Raw genomic sequence first — 23,192 nt, 5'->3', positions numbered from 1 at the left:
GGAACCGCGGTGTTGGCCGTCGAATGGCGCTAGCTGCGCAGCATTTGTGCACCGCCGACGTCAGTGTCAGCCAGTTTGCCGTGGCATACGGAGCTCCATCGCAGTCTTTAACACTGGTAGCATGCCGCAACAGCGTGGACGTGAACCGTATGTGCAGTTGACGGACTTTGAGCGAGGGCGTATAGTGGGCATGCGGGAGGCCGGGTGGACGTACCGCCGAATTGCTCAACACGTGGGGCGTGAGGTCTCCACAGTACATCGATGTTGTCGCCAGTGGTCGGCGGAAGGTGCACGTGCCCGTCGACCTGGGACCGGACCGCAGCGACGCACGGATGCACGCCAAGACCGTAGGATCCTACGCAGTGCCGTAGGGGACCGCACCGCCACTTCCCAGAAAATTAGGGACACTGTTGCTCCTGGGGTATCGGCGAGGACCATTCGCAACCGTCTCCATGAAGCTGGGCTACGGTCCCGCACACCGTTAGGCCGTCTTCCGCTCACGCCCCAACATCGTGCAGCCCGCCTCCAGTGGTGTCGCGACAGGCGTGAATGGAGGGACGAATGGAGACGTGTCGTCTTCAGCGATGAGAGTCGCTTCTGCCTTGGTGCCAATGATGGTCGTATGCGTGTTTGGCGCCGTGCAGGTGAGCGCCACAATCAGGACTGCATACGACCGAGGCACACAGGGTCAACACCCGGCATCATGGTGTGGGGAGCGATCTCCTACACTGGCCGTACACCACTGGTGATCGTCGAGGGGACACTGAATAGTGCACGGTACATCCAAACCGTCATCGAACCCATCGTTCTACCATTCCTAGACCGGCAAGGGAACTTGCTGTTCCAACAGGACAATGCACGTCCGCATGTATCCCGTGCCACCCAACGTGCTCTAGAAGGTGTAAGTCAACTACCCTGGCCAGCAAGATCTCCGGATCTGTCCCCCATTGAGCATGTTTGGGACTGGATGAAGCGTCGTCTCACGCGGTCTGCATGTCCAGCACGAACGCTGGTCCAACTGAGGCGCCAGGTGGAAATGGCATGGCAAGCCGTTCCACAGGACTACATCCAGCATCTCTACGATCGTCTCCATGGGAGAATAGCAGCCTGCATTGCTGCGAAAGGTGGATATACACTGTACTAGTGCCGACATTGTGCATGCTCTGTTGCCTGTGTCTATGTGCCTGTGGTTCTGTCAGTGTGATCATGTGATGTATCTGACCCCAGGAATGTGTCAATAAAGTTTCCCCTTCCTGGGACAATGAATCACGGTGTTCTTATTTCAATTTCCAGGAGTGTATTTGGTGGACCGTGTGAGGAACCTGTAGCCTCCACCGCATTAATGCTACTAATTGAGGAAAAAGTAATTATTGATAACTTACATAATCAGTCTTAAAAAATTGTGGTGCTAGTAATGATCTTTTGAAAATAATTCAGTTTCGTGACTGAAACAGAATCGAATCGTTTAGTTTTTATCCCTGAGAAAATTTGATTTAACCCATGAAGGGTGAGTACACCCATATTGGGAACCACTTGTCTAGTACGATATTCGGTTTTTCGATGTGTGTTAACAGGATCAGTGAACCACGGTCAATAAACCAGTACCCCAGTAGCAACTTTGCAGCGCTACTGTATAGCGGTAGCACTCAGCGCGGGCCGTGTCGGTACTGTCCTTCCCGGAGTACTGGTCAGTCCTCTTTTTTTAACTTTTCTGTTGATACAGGCCGATAAAACGAATGTAGCGCTAGACTAATTTGGGACCGCTCTATCGAATGGGTGTCGCATGGAAGACGCATTTGTTCGGGTAGTTCAGTCACACATTGCAAAAATTAAAATCGGAAATATCAGCCGAAACACAAGAGAAAATATGCCTGACGATTCTCAAGCGGGAAAACCTACATGTAAACTTGAAAATCAATATCCATACTAGCATTATGAATGGAAAATAATTCCGTCTGCTACCTTTTCACGACTAAATCGCTGAACCGATTTTGATGAAATTTGGTGTGGAGATAAGTTAAATCCAGCGGAAGAATATAGGCTTTACATCAGACTGTGGCTGTGTTTAGATTCTCCAACCATTTTAGTTACCTACAGGCTTTAGAGCGATTACTAGAGTTGCAATCTACGTTATATTCTGCAAATCATAGTATTGTATATCTGCCCGGATAGCTGTGTGTTTGATTGACTAATTGAGAGGGTTTATGGGACCAAACGGCGAGTTTATCAGTCCCACAATTCCGAAGTTACTCACAGAAGAAAGAGTGTTCCGTAAAGTGGACGGATCCATTCAGGGGAGTCAAACAATAAAACAACAAAGTTAAAAAAACACAGTAAAAAAGGAATAAAAGGTGATGTAGCCAAGTGTGCCAAAGCAATGTGTGCGGATCGGTGATAGGAGTCTGGTTACTGAGGTGACAGATGCTGGACTTCATTACCCGTACGACTCCTCATCAAATACCTCCTCACCTGCTCTACTTCCGGACTTCCCACAAACGATGACGAACTCCATGAATTCGATTTGTGAACACGCATTTCACTACTTATTTACTGACGGCGAGAAAAATGTCATTGATTTTTGGCTGTTTCTTAATGTCCTGCGCCGGCCGGTGTGGCCGTGCGGTTAAAGGCGCTTCAGTCTGGAACCGCGTGACCGCTGCGGTCGCAGGTTCGAATCCTGCCTCGGGCATGGATGTTTGTGATGTCCTTAGGTTAGTTAGGTTTAATTAGTTCTAAGTTCTAGGCGACTGATGACCTCAGAAGTTAAGTCGCATAGTGCTCAGAGCCATTTGAACCATTTAATGTCCTGCAGTTGTCCACAATCCGAAATACAGACAATTTGCGGGTTCGATTCCCTGCGGGTTCAGGGATTTTCTCTGCCTCGTGATGACTGGGTGTTGTGTGATGTCCTTAGGTTAGTTACGTTTAAGTAGTTCTAAGTTCTAGGGGATTGATGATCATAGATGTTAAGTCCCATAGTGCTCAGACGCACTTGAACCATTTTGAACAGACAATTTGCCTCTAATTTTCTTTGTAGTGTTTTTCTTAACCCACCGCAGAGTTACGGTGTTAATGCAATGAGCAGTAATGTATGCATTTTCCACTCTTAGTACCTATTTCTGGTCATTCCAATGTTTTTCTCACAGGAAATATGCCTCTGTAGTCCCACCGAGTGTCCAAATTAATACTCCCTCCTCCTCGCAATGGGAAAAAACCCTGCTTCCGGGACTGGGAGGAGCTCCGGCCCCAGACAGTCTCCGTCCGGCGGATTAACGACGACGGTCTATGTGCCGGCAAGCTTGGATGTAATTTTTAAGCAGTTTGCCACTCCCACTAGCTGGACACAGAGCTCAGATGCACGATTCGCAAATACTTCGAAAATTTTTGCTTGTATGTATAACACTACGCGCAGACAAATGGAGCACACATCTTCCGTCCCGGAGGGTAAAGTAGCGGCAACAGGATGTGCATCAAGCCACCCTTTAAATTAACCATGCCAGAACCGTTATTAACCGTGTCGACACTGCGCCGATGCGGACAGAGGAACAAGAAAGAAAAGTCATCGTATTGCTAGTTGCTGTGTCTGGGTGGTGATAATATTATCATTCTCCTTCCTTCCTGTTTCAGTTTGCGGAGCGCCTGACCGTTCGCGTCCTTAACCCTTATGTTTCGGCGATATCATTATTGTGCTTGTTGCGTGCTAAGTATATTTCAAGGAGTAAAACCGTGTTCCCGTAACTTCTTGAGTCAAATAAGCTCTGCAATAAATAGTTTAAAACAGCGATCTTCTATGTTGGAAACCAAAGGCTGTCAATTTATGTCTCTGGCACAACACGATCGTGAATGATGGATGAGGTTAAGAAATACACGTGCGTCATTTCTTCACTGATAAACACTAGTCAACAATTTTTTTTGCGGCTGGTTTGTAAATGAGTAGATTTGTCTAATTTTGGGGTGTGAATTCATTGGTAAAATCAGTTTTTCTCTATCCCATCACGTTTCCTAAATTGGTAGCAGAATCAAAAGCGGTAGTAGCGAACACTGACAAAATTACGAAAAAGAGGAAATACGTATTCAGAACTTCAGATACCAACAATATTTAATGTATATATTAGGCCATGATGCCAACTGGTCTAAATTAGCTCAAACATATTTTCAAGGTAATTCTACTTTGGTATTCGAAAAGTCTGTCAATGATGATCTTTTGTTTGCCATCTATCACACCTGCCATCTAGTGACAACTTGTAGTTGTACTAGCATTCCTGTGTAAAACAAATTAAAAGATCAGGCATCTAAACAGAAGAACAGTAAGCATCGAAATATGGGATAATAAACAATAAACGCCCTTAAAAACTCAAAAATCTTACATGTTACAACATTGATAGATAGATTCGGACTCTACAAATCAAACTACGTACTAGTTTTTTATTATAACAAGGTGAAAATGACTGTTGATGAGTGTAATCAGGCTACAACAGCGCCCTCCACCATCTAGGATATGAAAGATGGTTGCTACACGCTACGAGAGTTGAGGAAGGAATAGTTCACGTCGGTAGCTTCGGGGTCAGCGAGGCAGGTTGCTAACAGAAGAGGCCCGGTTTTGACTCCCGGCCTGGTCGGAGATTTTCTCCGCTCGGGGACTTGGTGGTGTGTTGTCTTTATCTTCTTAATGTCGTAACTGACTCGAAAATCGCCTGCATGACGCCACATGACAAGTCTAAGCCCATGTAACTCCGTATCGTGAATTGTCGAAGCACACTGTCGTATCTACTTTCCACTGTTGAAATTGCTGTCGGGACAGCCCAAATGGGACTGATATATGGAGTAGAAATATATATTAAGCGCAGAGAGAAGTAGTATAGGAGATTTAGACATTGGAGATTCAAATACTATGCGTACAAACCAAGTTGACTCTCGGCGCAATGGCTGATGGGAGCGAATGTAAATAAAAAATGCGTCGTGTGTCAACTTTGCTTGCGCGAATAATACCAGAGGAGTTAAGTCATTCAGATATTTGGGAGCACGCTTAACATATATTGGCACAAGTACGATTTTTGTAAATAACAAATTAGATCAAGGACCCACAGCAATACGACAGCTAAACCGAAATAGCAACATAAAAAACGTGGCGTATCAATTGTAAGCGTTTTGTTGAAACGTTTGTCACTTAAGCTGGTATGGTCTGCACATTAAATAGGCAGCGTGCAAAGGATGTTTGGTTCTGTAAAAGGACTTTGAAAGCTTTATAAAGATGTGTATTTTCTTGGACTACACAAGTGAAAAATAATGCAATACAAGAAAGCACGAAAGGAGATTTTATTTTATTTTTTAAATGACGTCGCAAGAATTAGTCTACAATGGAATTAAAGATCACCATAAATACAACGATACAGGGCGTCAGTTACGGAACAAAGAGCCCAACAGAACAATAACTACCAGGAGACGTCATGGCGGTTGTCTTCCACAGGTTTCGCTAGTGGGGCATCTTTTCTTCCTGCATTGTCACGTGCGTACCTCCAACACTGAGTAATCTTCGAGGAGGAGGAGGAGGATATGGCGCTGATTCTGGAGGCACGCATACCGATATACTCCACGACTGTGTGTGTGCGTGTGCGTGTGAGCGCGCACATGTATGAGTGCGTGCGCGTGTTCTTGAGTCAAAGTGCATGACTCATGCGTCAGCCGCAGCTGGTCGTCCGGCTGCTTCGCCATTTTCTCCATTCAGCAGAATCTTGCAGTCGGCTTACAATTAGTCACGATGTGAGCTATGAGTTTCTACGCAAGACGACCAGCTTCAAGCTCGTTAGCAATACACATAATGACCTTCCTCATTTCCGCTATTACGGCATCTTATTGACGCTATGCGTCTTTCCATCCTCCGGAGTTTGCTTGGCTGGTATCTATATATACCAATACGATGATCCTTCTTTAGAAAGTGTTACAGCATTGATCCTTACAAAGATTCAAACATTGTCAGTAAAACGTCTTTATGATGAAGAAACACAAGACTCGTCGCAGAATCACAAACCAGAATGACTCAACAACAGTTCCTTTTATTCAAGAGAAAAATCTCCAACAGTTTACGTATTACCGTTACTCGAATTATATGTGAGCAAATGGAAAACTGCCACACGTGCACTCTGGAAGGTCTTTTTCACTTGCTGAATAGCTCGTTTTCAAAGCAACGATATGAAAAGTCACTTGAAACATACAATTTTTTAACAGTTGATTTATTTATTCTTGTTCGTAATGGTTATAAAAAGTTGAAAAATCACAAAATACCCTGGCATTCCATTTTTCAGTTGATGCACACTGAGTTTGTGCATGTATTTACTACTTCTGTCTCAAAGTCTACGATCTTGTTTCGATGTGTTGATTTGCGTAAGATCTTCAACGATAAAAGCAATTTTGGACGTTTTACATATCGTAGGGAAAAGAATTTTCTTTCAGATGGTGGTTAACACAATTATGAATTAGGCGTCCCTTTTGAGGCACAAGGACATAACAGTAATTAATTTTTGCGGCAAATTTGTTTGCAGTCGAATTCGACCACATATATCTGAGACTATAAACTGAGAAGTGATACAACACGCAGTTTTTATAAGCAAACTATTAGACAAGAAGACTGCAAGAAGAAAGCTTCCTACGGCAAATACGTGAAGCGATCGAACTACGTAAACTTGCGAGAAATTTTGTCGCGGCAAAATTTATGGACGATTTTTAGTGCCAATTGGGGCCAAAATAGTTAATCAAATGACATAAAAGTCGCAGGATGCTGTTTACCAACCGTGCCAAGTTTTGGAGCTTCGTTCGTCACGCTTAATCATTACGATGTAGCACTTCAAACTTTGCCAAAGTTTTTTTAAATGTAGCCTCGATATTTTCACTTTTTACAACTCCTAATGCGACTTGTAGAAACGTTTGTTGTCTATAAACCTATCTGTTTTCTTTTGGTTGTTCAGCAAACCTGCAAACAAAATTTGATCATGATCTGAGAAAGTCGAGTGAGAAACATCTTTAAAACTTTAAAAGGGATCTACCTGTTAGGAGTGTGACTTTGTGTGTTCTGACGTGCTGGCCCATACATTTCGTACTACGTGAATTCATGTGTGCTATATCTTACACTCTGTAATTTTGTTCTTATTTCTGAGTTTTACTTACCGTTTTTTCTTGTATACCCTACTGCTGATCTCATTACATCTCAATGAAAAACTTCTGCGAGATGGATCACAATTTAGTGATAATGTGGCGTTTTAATAAGAAGTATCATTTGCCTCTCTTTGGATACCATTACAATAAGGCACAAAATTACTGATCTCCATTCTCTCTCGTGTTTGTTCTATATTTCTAATTGTAGCACCATAGTGATCAAGAGGAGTTAACCCAAACTAAAAGAATAAAAATAAATCATTAGAAATTTATTGCCTAGAGCACATGCTGACTTGGGCAGTTCATAATAATGCAGAAAATTATCAACTAATTGTGGACATATTGACAAAATACAAGGTATATGACTGTTTCAAACACGAGTATTTAGTTGTAGTCTACTGTTACCTGTCGCATTATTCGTGTTATGCTAATTCCAATACTTAGCAAGTAGCTTCTAGTTTGGTTTGCCGATCTTCACTCATGTGTGCGTGGAGCCTATAAGTTAAGCAGAAGTACTAATTACGTACATACCTTACAGCCAACTACAAAACATTAGAACGTAAACAACGGCCGTTCTGTTGGAATGGAAGGGTAAAGTGTAGAGGGCGAGATTGTGAAGTTTGGTGGTTGTCAGAGAGCTTGCAGATTTGCCTGTTTTCGACGAATAAAGATACTTTAGTATTCGCTACTGTAGTGCAGTACTCTTGTAAACGTTCCATCCAGAAGAGACGCAAACCAGTGCGTTTGTCTCATATGGAATTGCAGGACCATGAAGTAGTAGTAGTGTGGAAGACCACTGTTCGTGGAAGAATGTGCCCCCACCAGTGGACACTTTGCTTTCTCATAAACGTTTACACAGCCAACAGACTGACAACGTTTTTTAAAAATTTATTTCATTCGTTCGAATTACTTAGAATAGCCATGAGATGCTAGTGCTCGCCGATCGTACCCATAACAAATCGCAGTGCTCTTCTTTGAAAACTAAATCATGAATTATTCGAGCTTTCAAGGACTTCGTATTCAAGACAAATAGAAGTTTCATAGGGAGCCACTCTAGCAGCTATACTGTATGCGATCAGTCACTGCACTTGTTGAATCACGGTAAGGTAGTTTCTATCCCAACACTTCGAGGATCACTTCGCTTGTCGCCATGCGTTCCGAAAGATTCAAAAGCAGCAGAGGACTAGAAAATCAAGAATTCGACAAGGAAGAGCGCTTACATGATGCAGTTTTTCACAAGAATTCTTGCTGGAACTGTAAAACGTTGAAGTGACACGTGGCGTTGTAGCATCTCTTAAGTTTTTATGGCTGGTACAAAAGAAAAATAATAGGATGTAACATGATCTACGGATTGAGGAAGCACACTTTTCTTTTAAGAAAGCGTGCGCACTACTTCATTCCAGGGAGAGCTCAATTTAAGTGCCATCTACCACAAAAGGGTGAAAGTTTTTGTTTTTAAAAAGGGAATATCTTGCTTTTTCTGAATCTGTTAGACTTTTCAGGCAGTCCATGTAGAAGTATTGATGTTGTCCTTTATGTCGTAACTTCTGGATCACCTAGTAGATTTGTCCCACACATTCTTTCAAACTACTTTCGCTGATTTCCCAACTAGTGATCTTATAGTATCGGAGATTTTCTTCCACTTAGATGCGATACATTTAGCCTTTCGTATTAAAATGTGTAGAGAGTATAAGTACCTGGGAATATCCTACCACATGATGGAAGATGTTACAAGATATTCGACAACAGGTCAGGTAGGGAAGGGCGGCTATACAAAAATAAAACCCTGTACTTCGTTCCTCAAAAATGAATTTAAAGGTTAAAGTGCGAGTACAGAGATCCATCGTGGAAGTGATAAGTGAAGAGAGTGACTGCCGGATACTCAGAGAAAGAAATAGAGATTTAGAACTAATGAGAAGAGCTTGTGGAATTTCCCGACTTGTCTTAGTAAGAAATGAGGAAACAAGAGGAAGGACTCAGACCATTACCATATTACGGAAAGAATGCATGAAAGACGGCTTGGATGGTTTGAGAAAGTCAGAAAAGTGGAAGAATACAGACAGCCGTGGCAACCTCCTGAAAGAAAAAAGTAAGACCATCAACAAGGTGGCCCAAGGGTATCAAAGAACCGCAGGAGAGTTGAGGAACAGAAATTGATGAGGAACAGTAGTGAGATCGAGGCTTTTGGCAACAGATATGCGGGATACGGCGACCACCGCGAGAGAAGGAAAATTAAAGTGTGTTTGCCAGGCTATGCATTACGTTTCTATAAGTCTTCCAGAATGTCATCAATTTTTTACTCAATATAACTCTTAAGTACAAACAACTGCATCCATCAACAGGCACAGAGATTTAGTGATACTCCAAAGTCATTTATTTATTTAAACTATGGTTTTTATATAGGTACCATGTTAACGACTGTTACAGAAGGGCTTCTACGTGGCTACAATGGTACTTTGCTCCATGAAGCCATTTCTATTGCTGGTTATAAGTGGTTTGAATTTAATAAACAGATAGCATATTTATGAAAAGTTTTAGAATTATCGTTTTTGCCTCTTATTTTAGCTACATGCAAAGATAAACACACATGATTTCGAAATTTTAAATTTTATTCCTTCTTCTTACGGCTTTCGCCAACTTCATTCCAGTCTGGTGGATGAGCTGTTTGTGATTGACTTGTACTGTTCAGCAGGCTGTTCTCCCACTCGTATCAAAATTTCAAAGCGTTTGCGTTAAATGTACCGTCAGTGCGGCTTTAAATGTTTCTGATTGTTTGCCGGTACTGTAACTGTCACGCTGCGGTGTTGTTCTGCTGGTCAGAGGCAGTTTGTTCGCGTCTTTTGGTGCCAGTTACGAGTCAGCTTTCCGATGCCCTGGAGAGCCGCGCTGCCCGCTTGCGGATCAGCAGGCCCCTTGCTGAGCATCCCTGGCCACTTTTTGTGAGGTGAGTAATCCTCTCATTACGACTATTCGTGGGGGAACCCGCCATTATCTCCGCAGCGAGAAACAACTACGTCCCAATATAGTCTGTGAAGTCTGTTAGTCACCCTTTGGGGAATCGAAAAAGGAAGGAGCATTAGGGTTTAACGTCCCGTCAACTAGTTGTTCATTAGACTCGGAGCACAAACTCGGATTGGGAAAGCATGGGGAAGGAAATCGGCAGTTTCCTTTTTAAGAAGTATCCTGAAATCTGCCTCAAGCGTTGTAGGAGAATCACAAATACGAGGAAATGTCACGCCATCATTGTCATGCATTTAATGTTTTCTTCTGAGGAACAGCAGCAGCTGATGTAGCTGAAAGATGTATAAAGAAAACTAAGATGACTAATAAAAAGAGCAGATCAGTACCAGCGATGGGATAAGGCGAGAGAACCAACGGGAGAAAAAAATTTCAGATCTTTGTTGTGAATTAAATTGCTTAAGAATGAAGACTGCAGCATACTACAAATCGGATATTACACTAGATGCGCTGTTCGTAATTCGCTATGTAGAGTGGCAACTGCGAACTTAAACTGAAAAGCGAAAGTCTCAGAATGAGGAGAGGGGAAGGAAAAATACTAAAAACAGATGTGTTGCGTCGGGTAGTACTAGGCAAAGTCATCGAGCTGAGAATTTCATGAAATATGAAACTGAGTTAAGTTTAAAAGTAATGATGCAACATATTTAACTTATTACCGGAGACACAAAGTTGTTCATCTTCATGTGAAAAGCCTACAGACAGGCACATAGTCAAAGGATGGTAGTTTGTTTCCAACAAAATTTTATTTATGTGACATTAGTTGTATTTTGCACCAACGTTCATGATGTGCACGAGACCTATTATAGGAATTATTTTCTCTGCTTCTCTTCCGTTGAGACAATATTAATAGTAAACGGAGACCTTCCGCATGTGATACAGTTACCTATAATGGAATACTGTCTGAAAAAAGCTGCGCAAATGTTCAGCAAGATCTTATTAAGATTAAAAATGGTGCAAACATTGTCAATCTGCTTTAAATGTATAGAACAGTAAAACCTTCACTTCACAGAACTGAAAAACAACATTGTATTCTGTGACTACAATGTCAGTGAGTCACGATTTGAATCAGTCAACTCCTACAAATACTTGCGTCGAACAATTTGTAGGAATATGAACGGAAACGATCTCATAGGCTAAGTGGTAGATAAAGCAGGCGGAGGACTGCGGTTCAGTGGTAGAACACTGGGGACATACAATCAGTCTACAAAGATGATTGTCTACGAAACACTCGTGCAACCAATCCTAGAATATTGCTCAACTGTACAGGGGCCATACCAGACAGGACTAACATAAGATACTGAACTACACAGAGAAGGGCACCGCGAGTGGTCACAAGTTTGTTCGATCCATGGAAGTGTGTCACGTAGATGCTGGAACAAATGAACTGGCAGAAGCCTGAAGATAGACACATACTACCCCATGAAAGCCTAATGACATTACAAAAATGCAAGACTCTACGTTTCGGTTTCACTGGGACAGCGAAGACCAGATTAATCTAATTACAAGACGCATGGAGGCGTGTAAGCAGGTTCTAACTGGTCATGTCTGCCCAGATACACAGGTCCTAAAGTGTGCGGCAACCAGGTCATTCACATTTCCAGCATCTGTCAGTTATTTCAGTCTTTAGGATATACCTCTCGTAGTTCCATGTCTTCATCACCTAGCCTTCATTTCTCACGATGTAGCCCTCAGTCTTAATGTACAAAATACCGCCCAGGAGCTGCTGTAAGGAGTTACTTCGGTCGACATAAGATTCTTCTAGAAGACTGGAGTATTCTTCGTCAGTATTTTTTCTTTCGATATTATTGTTATCTCTTGGATTCCTGGATGTTTATCATAATGGAACTGTATATTGCCGTATTTTGGTATTCCGTTTTCGTATTTTTGTGTAAGTTCCGTCTGTGTTTCCTATGACACTGCTTCAATGACACATGACCACCTGAATCAACTTGCAATAAATGAATTACATAAATAAATGAGACATATGCTATGCTACTTCGACATTGCCGAGATGGGCACTCGGAGTGAAGAACTTGTTAAGTGTCTAGAGAAGGAACGTGTCCCATGGGAGCCGGTTTCCGACGTCCTGGACTGCTAATTGACGGCTGGCTGACGCCCTCTCGAGGCGGAATCTGGTTCTCTTCCGGGAGGAACTTTCTCCAACTGAGCCAGCAAACCAACCTGCTTAAGTGGCGCGCTTACCAGGCTGCCTTCCGATATCGGCTGCTCTGCACTCCTCAGATTATCATAATATTGATGTTGAACAAACTTCGTCACACCGATTCTACGGGTTGGATTACTTCACAGTAGTTGCTAAAGTGTCTCTGCTTTGAGTGAGAACAAGAACAAATTGCACCTCGGCCGTAGTTAGATCACGGTCGTTTATTTTGCACGATGAACTGATTTTGGAGCGACGTGTCGTTTTCAAACGCTCAAATGAGTAAGCATTCAAAAGTTTCTGGACACCTTTTAGTGAACAATAATACGTGATACGCCTTTATGATGGTTTGGACTCGTCTGGGTACACTTCCAACAACGTGTCTGAATGCCTGTGGAGGAATGGTAGCAGATTCTTCCTCAAGAGCCGAAACCGGAGAAGAAACAAAATTTGATTATAAAAACAAACTGTGCAAGTGATGCTTTGCCTGTGTGTCACACTCTGTGAGGAGACAAAATACCTTATTACCCCAAAGAGACATCTACAGGGCAAGAGTGGCAGAAAATCGCACCGTCCGCCTCGGTAGCTGCGCTGTCATCGTGGCGAATTGGTTCAAATGGCTCTGAGCACTATGGGACTTAACATCTAAGGTCATCAGTCCCCTAGAACTTAGAACTACTTAAACCTCACTAACCTAAGGACAACACGCACATCCATTCCTCAGGCAGGATTCGAACCTGCGACCGTAGCGGTCGCTCGGTTCCAGAGTGAAGCGCCTAGAACCGCTCGGCCACAACGGACGGCCGCGGCGAATTGCTAGCCGATGTTACCCGGGTTCGATTCCCATCTGCATCGGAGATTTTCTTCGCTCAGGGACTGGGTATTCTATTGTCCTGACGTTCGTACCGTCACAAGTGACATTCCACTCTTGAGATGGTTCTATGGGTGCGTCCCGAAAATCAGTAAATTAAAAGAGAATCAAATGTCCAAATATCAACAAAAATATGCATGTAAACTAATCACTTCAAAATGAGAATGAATTCTCGAAACGCGTTGTGCTAAGCATAAAAAAATAAGTGGTGCAGTTTTTCATTAATTAAATTATGAATGACACAGTTAGAGGCTGTCCTAAAACATCGCTTATGATGAACGAAATCAGGTCAAAACCTCTTAAATACGATACATATATAGCACCGACGCAGATAAGTTTCAGAATGACCACAAGTTGAAACTGGTCAGTAACGACATATTAAGATAGTGCAATAAAGGTCGTCCTGCGTAACTGGTTCTGACAATCTACGATGGTTTACTGAAAATGGTTTCATCATTCAGAATTTACGTCGAGGCTGTGGGCCCATAGATTAAGAAATTATCAATTTTCTGTCATCTTAGTTTCGCGTAGAAGACGAAGGAAAAGGTGACTGTCTGCTTTTATACTTGCCCTAGTCTATCTTATTCTCATGATCACTAGATGAGATAGGCTCTACGATGCTGGCAACACAATGATGGCACTACAGTCTTCTTAGAACACAGCTTCTCTAAGTTCACCCAGCATCGTTTCGCGGGAGCTACGTCTTCCAAGGATTCCCGTTCAGTTCCTGGAGCATTTAAGTTAAACTTACGTAATGGCTGTTCGGATCCTAGCACCGCGCCGCCAAGCCGTTTTGCTTACCTTGAATTGTAACGTCGCGAAGACCTCGAAAATAGTGCATAGCGACCTGTCTTAGCAAGACAGAAATATAAATGCTGGTGTCCGAATTACCGCCTAAGTGGCACCGCATACCGTCGCGCCAGTCTGGCAACGTTCGTCATCCACGGAGCCTTCGCGTGTACGCCCGTCGCGATGCTCTACCCAGAACCGTGATTCGTCTGAGAAGGCGCCGTGGTGGCTCTCCTGTACCCAGAGTTTGTCGTTGAGCGCCGCCAACGCCGGCATGCGTCCTCTCTGCTGCCGCATCGAGGGAAGTCGCAATAAATGGTCACCGTGCTGACAGTACGTGGTGATCCAGACTTTCTCTGTCCGTGCGGATATTTGTCTTGCTGCAAACCTGTCCTTTCAACGACTTGAATGCTGACAAATAGTACTCCAACAGTTACTGTTGACTAAGCGCAGGTCGCAGATGGGCGTCGCGCAGTAAGCAAATTCTCCATCACAGCACTGCCCGCCGTCAGTTTCGAATAGTCTGAAGCAGTTTTTGCCGTATTTCACAGTACATATCGGCGTCGGTAGTACGTAAAACTTCGCCATAGTTAGCAACGCCGGCTGTACATGTTCGGCTGTCTTCCTTCGAGGCTTTTCAATGTTACTGTCCTGGAACTTATCCTTCAGCCCCTTTGTCTAGTCCGGTTCTGTACTTTAGTACGACGTTGGCGGTTTGCTCAAATTTCATACGTTACACTGCGTTCTTTATTATACTCGTGCACTAGATATTTTATGTTGGATTTTGCAAATCAGAAATACTGGAAACCTATATACAAAATTATATTTAGTAAAATTAGGTAGTAAACCAATGTGTGCACCCCAAAAAGACGTCACTCCTACTTAAATCCTTGGTATAAATGGAAATTCAGGTGAAAAGGAGGAAACCAAGCTGCAGCGTAGCTTCCCTCCAGCGAGCCAAAATAAATGGCGTTAAAAAAAAAAAAACGCAGACAATATTGGCCTTATCTATATATAGCCACATTCGTGGATCGTCTGCGTACTCCGTAAAACACATTAGCTAGATTTTCGAAGTCTGTTTTGACGCCTTCTAACCCCAAGCTTGAAGCGTAATTGGGTTATTCGGACCCTCCTCGGGTTTTTTTGTTTTGGATTGATGGGAGTCTCTGAACGTTTATTTTGGCTGCAATACTTGTCTGAAGAATATTCCCCTCCAGCGTGCAGATGCCTAATCGCTGCCCGATCTTAGCACATAGCGAAATTTGGAATCGACCCTGTCATTTATTCTCATTTCGCGAGGGGAGCAGTACTACATCACTAGCTGGTAAAGTGTGCCGTATCAAGCAGGCAGCTGATGAAACGCCAGTGTCGCCGTAGGTGAACATAACTTTTACTTCACTTTCAACATCCGTAAAAGCCCCGAAATGACACCATAAATAATCTGGAATGTAGTAATTTATCGTTCGAAAATACCGAATACGGTATTAGAGTGACAGAAAATATTTTATGGGCTCTTCAGACCCATTTTAGGCTGATCTTTGTCATTACACGTGCAACAAAAATGCTTTAGACAAAAGCGCGGCTCAGAGCGTTTGCATTAATTGTCACTTTTCACACTGAATGTCAAGCGCTATGTGTGTAATGAAAAGTTTTTTTCTCGTTTTCCTCGCTGTACCATAGTCCCCAGCACCCAAGGCCAGACAATGTGTCCCACTCAAAAACTCCCTGTTCTGCGCTCATAGGCAGCTCACCGTTTGGTACACGCGGCGCTCGGGGACCACACCACAGCACAGCTACGACACCTGAGGATGGGCTTATAACAGTCCGAAACCGGTCGTGTGAAAATAAAATAATTTACAACTGAAGCGGTATTTTTAACCTCTGCATTTAAAGATTACCAAGTAAATATTTGGAAAACGGAATGTACTGCATAGTCCGCGGACAATAGAGTAACGGATCTGGTGAAGGAAAGATTGAAAGCTGAACCATATACTCCATCAATATATTTGTTTGTCAGGCAGAGATTGCCCCAAAACATCGACCAAGACACGAAGCTCGAGCTCGTAAGTGGAGAAAGACTAAATTGAAATGATTTAGGGAAAGTACCGAAAATCTTTACATGTATTGTCAAACTGAGATTTGAACCCCTCTTCTTCCTAATACGACTATAGTGTATTAACAACTGCACTAACTTGGCTTGGCACTTTGAATGATTGTAAATAATACTTTAACATATTTTTATCTCTTGTTTTCACCGTTTTCCGACGTAAGTTGTTCCGTTGTTGCCCTCGTCGTGATCATATTGGAAACTGTTCTTATCGATTTGTTATCACTCGTCGCCATTAATCGAAATTCAACAAGCCAAACTTACAGTTAATCCGAATAAATGGTCTTTGAAAGATATTTCCGGTGCAAAATGCAGCGATATTTTACAAAGAAAGCAGTCTGCTCTTCGACTACTGAAAAAACACTCAATGTAGCGAAATTCAAGCTGGGACTCTCCGATGTCCAGTGAACGTGTTTGTCGTCAAGATCTACAGGCTGTCGAGACTAGGCCTTGTTTACACGAACTGTTCACAAACGTATTTTTCAAATACTTGCCATACAGAATTATTTTGCCGATTCGGACGCTTTCTGACACTTCAACTGAATCAAATTCCTTATCGTTGCCGCGTCAGTCGAACGTCACGCGAAACAAGACTCGACAGCTAGCGTTGTCCAAGCTCCGGATAATGAGCGCGGAACGTGGCGCTGTGGCGCGAGTCTCGCAAGGCCGAAAGAGTGCGCCACCGTCGCTCGCGCAACAGGTAGTATGTCGTGCCACACAGCCGTCGCCAGTCGGCGCTGTAGCATTGCAACGGCAGGAGATGGGGTTATACACGCAAGGTAAAGAAAGCTCCGAGCGGCGCGACTCGCGATTTCAAAACATTTGTGTGTTGTTTCAAGTTTGTTTACGTAGAAACGTTCTACGGAACGGTTCTTCTATTAACTAACTCGTAGCAACGATTCTGTTACTGCAGTGCAAGCTGTTACTTAGATTCAAGGCAGTATTGTCTTTCCTTTTGCTGTTAATTTTTAATCCTTAGTGCTTCACACTTAACAGTAGATGACGTGAATAGCTCGATGGAATTGCAGTATGTCGGAAGATTTTGATAACAACTAGATGCCTGACGATTGTTGGTGTGCATACGTTTTTTTGTGTCTTTTTCAGTATATTTTTATATGGGTAATTTGCCGCTTGCTGTTATTTAGGAGTGAACAAACAAGTGGCTGCTACGTATCTTATCGGAAGTAACAACTGAAGTAGAAAATGAATTGAATTATCTTTTTCTTGAACTTTGATACTTTAGCCATTTGTATTTGTTTCAGATCACAGTAATGTCGGCAATATATTCGGACGAAAAGTTTGCCGCCATATGAAACCAAAGAATTAAGTTATGTATCAATCGTGACGAATCATTAATCTAAGAAACTAAATAGGGAAAAAAACGAAACATTTTCTCAACTTTTACGTTTGAAATACTAAGTTACTTATTTTAGTTTGCTCGTTTAATTTGGTTTTGCATTTTTGTATAAAACACATGTAGGCACGAAGCAGAAGTCAAATAAACGTAATCCTTCTCAAATCAGAGTCTTAGTAGATCTCTATTACACGTTCTTTTTTAGACGTTGGTTTTCCTTATGGGAAGACTGTTGTCGCCGGCCGGGGTGGCCGAGTGGTTCTAAGCGGTGCAGTCTGGAACCGCGAGACCGCTACGGTCGCAGGTTCGAATCCTGCTTCGGGCATGGATGTGTGTGATCTCCTTAGGTTAGTTCGGGCATGGATGTGTGTGATCTCCTTAGGTTAGTTAGGTTTAAGTTGTTCTAAGTTCTTGGGGACTGATGACCTCAGAAGTTAAGTCCCATAGTGCTCAGAGCCATTTTTGAAGATTGTTGTCGACTACATCGACGACAGCGTGCAACTTATCACATTCGTCATGTAAGGATGTTCACAGATTCGTATGTGGGTGCTGATCGCATAGATTCGTTAGTGTTACGATTTGACGTAGTAGGCAAGGGGACGCGACATGCCTAAAGATCTGATGCGCATGTTTCCCATTATGTATTAACCACTTGTATTCACAAGCCTAAGTAGTTTGTGTAGGCTATTGCTTAGTTTCCTATTATGTTACTCCTAGTGAGTCGCAGTTCCACGTAAATGTAAGCACCTGAGTGCCAGTAAACCAGAAAAAAGAGTAAGATCTAAGGCGTACGGATGTCGATTACTTCCTATCTATCGATTACTTTCTAATAAGTACGTTAAGCGTCATGAAGCAGGAGATATCGTGCACATTTTTTGTCGTCGTACGACTTGAAGGACCCTATGTGGGTAATTGAAGATGCTGTCTACACGAATGAGCACAGGTGAAATGCCATGGAGGTCCAAGCAACGGCTTCTGATTTTTACGTGTATGTCGGAGAATAAGGGTACTTCATGCGCTAATTTACCACAAATATACCAGAGACAGCAAAATATCAGTTGCATAAACTGAAATGAAAAGAATATCCGCAAGGTGTTGATACTTAAAATAGCTTTCGAATAATCGAGGAAGATCTCTTGAAATGAAATGGTTTGTCACGGTTTGGTTTATCATATGGATACTACAAAACCCCGTGAACCATCTCTTGTCACCGCATCTTGTGGGACTTGAGTGTGATGTATCATAGAGACAATGTGATTATTTTGTACAGTATCGAAAAAAAACTGGTTGTGTACATCTACTAGACAGTTTTCCATCTGTTTTCAAACTTTTCAGACAACGTGTGATGCAACCGTATTGATTAACCTGGATATAGGTTCACGAATTTCGTTTACGCATTTCTTCAGGCCAGTTCGGCGAATATCCCAGTATACTACAGTACTGCTCAAGTATGTCTCACGATAATCGTACGTGCAATCCTCCTCCTACACTGTTCACACTCTTACAGAAATTTCCTTCCACACTCATGTCTTCCATCTGCTATCTCTATTGCTAACGTTGTGTATTCGTTTCCCTTCACATTGCCGTGAAATACTACAGCTGTATGTTTGTGACGTAGCTGAGGCGAGAGACTTATTACTTACGTTGTGCATGAATATTATCATTTCCTCAATTTTTTGCACTTTATCATTAATTCGTGCGCATTTAAAGCAAACTATGATTCTCTAAACTGAACGAAGATATTAATGCCGTTCCGGAATTCCTGTTGGTTACTCAGCGATGTTTTCTTGCGAACAGCAGCACTGTGAGTGGGCTATCGATGTGTACGCTTCTCGCTCTGTGATAGACTCTTCAAACACAGGGAGAGCGCGAACAGCAATGTCACGATTTCTTAGGGAATTCGAGAAAATCATTGTTTCTGATGAATGTTCGTCGACCACAAAATAAAGCAATAAAGTGTTACCGAATACCACAATAAGGGTGATTTGCAGAGAGATGTGAAGCTCTGGTGAGGTGCATAGACGAGAATCTGTGAATGTGATTCTGAGGGATCATGTGTCCAGGTATAGAAGATTTATAGTGGGAACATTTGGCGCCGTCGCGGATCATGCATCTAAATTTCCAATGTTCGGATTATTTTTTTTCTGGAGTAAAGTGTAGAGGAGAATAGTGTACTGTGGTACAGCTGTCAGCTTTCCGTAGACGTATCTGCCCGCGGGCTGTGCGCCTTATCATCGTGAGAGCAGATACTAGCCGCTGTCTGCATGACTCACCGTCAGTACCCACTTCCGGAACTTATTGTCTCTAGCCAGTGACTCAAACACACCGTTGAAAATATTGCCTGCAGTAGCAGAAAAATCGCCCAGGACAACGTCGTGCGTTTTGTACTCATCTGCAGTCCGTGGGTGGGTGGGGGTGGGGGGGGGTGGGGGAGGTGTGCTTCTCATTTCGATAAGGAAAGTGTGGAGACGACTTTTCTGCATTCGATACCGTTCTACCGCTATGTTCTTGAGCATGCCGTATCTGGTTCATTGTTATGAGAGAAGTTTTCGAGAGTCATGTCTTTTATGACATTGATAGACTATTTGTCCAGCTGATCTATTTTTGTACTCTGTCGCCAGGTTAGGCACGTCACCATGGATCAATTGAGTAATCAGAGGAAGCCATACCACAGCTATTTCCTCTAAATTCCTCCTGTGGTGTGATGAACAACTTTCGTGACAGGCACAATAAAGCAATAGTTTTATGGCATAACTGGCCTCGTGCAATTCTTTCAAAAATGGTTCAAATGGCTCTGAGCACTATGGGACTTAACACCTGTGGTCATCAGTCCCCTGGAACTTAGAACTACTTAAACCTAACTAACCTAAGGACATCACACACATCCATGCCCGAGGCAGGATTCGAACCTGCGACCGTAACAGTCGCGCGGTTCCGGACTGCGCGCCTAGAACCGCGAGACCACCGCGGCCGGCGCAATTCTTTCAATTAGACGCCACTTCAACAGCCTGCATGGCCCGAAAGTATTCCAGTAATCTTGCAGGAGAAAAGCGACCTACAGCTTAACGCGGAACCCAAACCACGTGCCTTTCCTGGCATGTCTTCACGTTATTGAGAGGTGAAGGCTAGAGTGTAGGTAGAGTAAAAATTGCTGGTATCCTATCACGTGACCTTTTGGTTCACAGGATTGCTTTACCACTAGACCACCAATACGAACTGTGGTAGGTATCGGACAGAGGGTTATGGGACGCATGTGTAAAGTGATGTTTGACAGCAGGCGCAAGAGAGGATTTATTTTAAACGTGTATTTATGCTCGATGACACACATACCTATAAACAATCACCAGATGATGAGATTAAGTTCAAAACTCGTACTGAAATACGCGTACAAGAATAAAAAACTTTTAAATAAAGATGTGGTTAATTACGAGCATATACACACAAATTTTCATCACAATAAAGTATGAAAAAGAGCAAGTGGAACATTCGCTGTTCTGAGCATACGTGAGCTATTATCGTTGTATCTTCACTACAAGTGAAGGGTGCGCAGCAGTTCAACCGATGGAAACACGTTGGCGAGGAAACCAGTTTACTATTTGAATCGCACACCACGTTGTGAAATGTAATCACACAATACAGCACTCCATTCGAGGCATCTCACAGTCGACCACTGTTTTGTTATTGCCATACACAACTTGTTGTTAGGTGTCGCTTATGTATATTTGCGCATTGACGCACGACCCAGATGTAACTGGTTGGTCATCATTGAGAAGGAAGAAAGTTCCACCACCGGAATATGTCCTGAAAGGATAGCAGAGGTCGTGCTGTACCATTCTGGATGTGAAAACGGTGTGCCGAAGTCACAGATTAAACCGCTAATCTCTCTATTGTGCGTACTCTCATAATGGCGGCTTCATAGCTCCGTAATTCAGAATGGTGGGTGAGGAGCCAGAGACAGTTTGCATCCTCTGCACTCTACCTAAAACCTTTAGTAGATAGACTTAATCATTAGACATTGCATGGAGAAGTGTCAGTGGAGCTTCTCTATTAGGGCAGTTGAATCTTAACATAGGGATCTCAACTGAGTTACTTTACACAGTATATAAAGGCTTAGCCTCGGATCGTGAGGAGAGGGGTTCAAATCCACAAATCCATGTCCAGCTATCTCCTGCTCAATTTTTTCCTTAGTTTCCAAATAATCACTACAGGAAAAGGTCAAGACTATTTCTTGATCTATCCTCATCCACATAAGCTCGTGCTCCAGCTCTTAATGGCCACGACGTTGACTGCACGGTAATCAGCAGCCCCACTTCCACTGGGGTCTCCCAGTCTGATACTAGGTCTTTGCTTTTCTGTGTTATTAGCGACTACATATGGTCTGAAGAACTTGGTTTGGGCTTCGTCCTTTTTAAAAATGAAACGTTTTTAGAAAATTGACGATATTATCACGTTCTTGTCTCCTCCACACGTGCCACCTATAACCGCTGAAGGAATCGTACACAGGTGTGTGTGTGTGTGTGTGTGTGTGTGTGTGTGTGTGTGTGTGTGTCGGCGCCATGTATCGCTGGCTTTCTCCGCAGCTCACGGAAGCAGTTGGCGCTCCCAGTGTGTGTTCACGGCCGGCGAAAGCGTGACCTTGGCTAATTCCAAGACTCTTTTCAATATGCAATTCACCTCTCACTCACACAAACTCTCCTAACTGTAACTCATTTCCCACTTGCCCGTTCTCTCACTGATTGTCATCACCTCTCTGTGTCTGTCATTGTCGCCTGTGTAACAGCCACAGTACCTTTCGTTCTGTCGTACTGGTACGTTTCCTCTCACTGTCAATGTCCCCTCTTGCTCTCGCATACTACTTATTCTTTCACTCATTCATTCCCACTGCTTCTGTCTCTTCTGTCACTATCTCTCTTCCTCTTCCTATTTGTCGTTGCCAGACACTCTCAACATCACTAGCTCTCGTCAACTTCCACTTTCTCCTTATCTTTATTCGTCTCCCACTGGCATTGTTCCCTTCATTCTTTTCGTAACACAGTTACGTCATTATCAATTATGTTCCACTGACTATGTCCCACACTACCAATGTGTCCTTTGCTTTTTCTATCCCTCACCGCTGTCGTATATCTTTCATTATTTTGCTACTGCCATTGCTCCTTCTCTCTCAACATGACAATCGCGGATATGTTCGGATGCCAACATTTTTGGGAACATTTTTAAAGGTTCTTAGGTGGATACAATAAGGCAGCTGTTACCCCATTTTTCAGTCAGTCTTTTAAATAGAAGCATATTCTCCGTTTTTGCGCCACATTAGTATCATTTTCACTGGTTTCCTCGTTTTTCCCGCTGCAGCAGGGCATGTCACTCATACGAAAAGAACTTTATGGGTCAGTAACATTTTGGCAGTTCACTTATGTAAATTGAAATGACGTAAGACTATTTACTCCTCAAACTGGATCTTACGTGCACAAAAATTTTGCATGTGCATTAGTACTACATGGCGTTCCCAGAACTCTTCTGAAGATGATGGAGAAACTTTACAGCATATTACTTCTCCGTGATACGTCACGTTACAAACTAAATTTTCGTTTCTAACAGGATTTTACGTGCATATTTCGCGTGTAGAAGTAGGGTAACTGTGAACCTCGGTATCTGAAAAACGGATAAAGATGTCAAGGAAGTTGTAAAGATTTTTTTCGAGATCGGCGTTTAGAATATATCGTAAAAATTTCAGCCATGTGCTGTGCAT

The 23,192-nt window shown here is 43.0% G+C and overlaps 1 protein-coding gene across 8 annotated transcripts in view; it reads left to right on the top strand.

Annotated features, from left to right (window-relative positions):
* The window catches only part of LOC126263678 (hepatocyte nuclear factor 4-gamma-like), a 684,513-nt gene that overhangs the window by 591,841 nt on the left and 69,480 nt on the right, over positions 1 to 23,192 (top strand). Inside the window, exon 1 of one of the 8 annotated variants that reach the window (XM_049960799.1) lies at positions 16,806 to 16,871. The exons of the other annotated variants lie outside the window; for them this stretch is intronic. Coding sequence (XP_049816756.1) covers positions 16,853 to 16,871 — 19 coding nt within the window. The 5' untranslated portion in view covers positions 16,806 to 16,852. Of the gene's footprint in view, positions 1 to 16,805; positions 16,872 to 23,192 lie in introns of those variants that run through there. 8 annotated transcript variants of the gene reach the window in all.

The sequence above is a fragment of the Schistocerca nitens genome, chromosome 6 (assembly GCF_023898315.1).
Source record: "Schistocerca nitens isolate TAMUIC-IGC-003100 chromosome 6, iqSchNite1.1, whole genome shotgun sequence".
NCBI classification, from domain to species: domain Eukaryota; kingdom Metazoa; phylum Arthropoda; class Insecta; order Orthoptera; family Acrididae; genus Schistocerca; species Schistocerca nitens.
The sequence above is the reverse complement of the archived record's forward strand: the minus strand, read 5'-3'. Positions and strand labels throughout refer to the sequence as shown.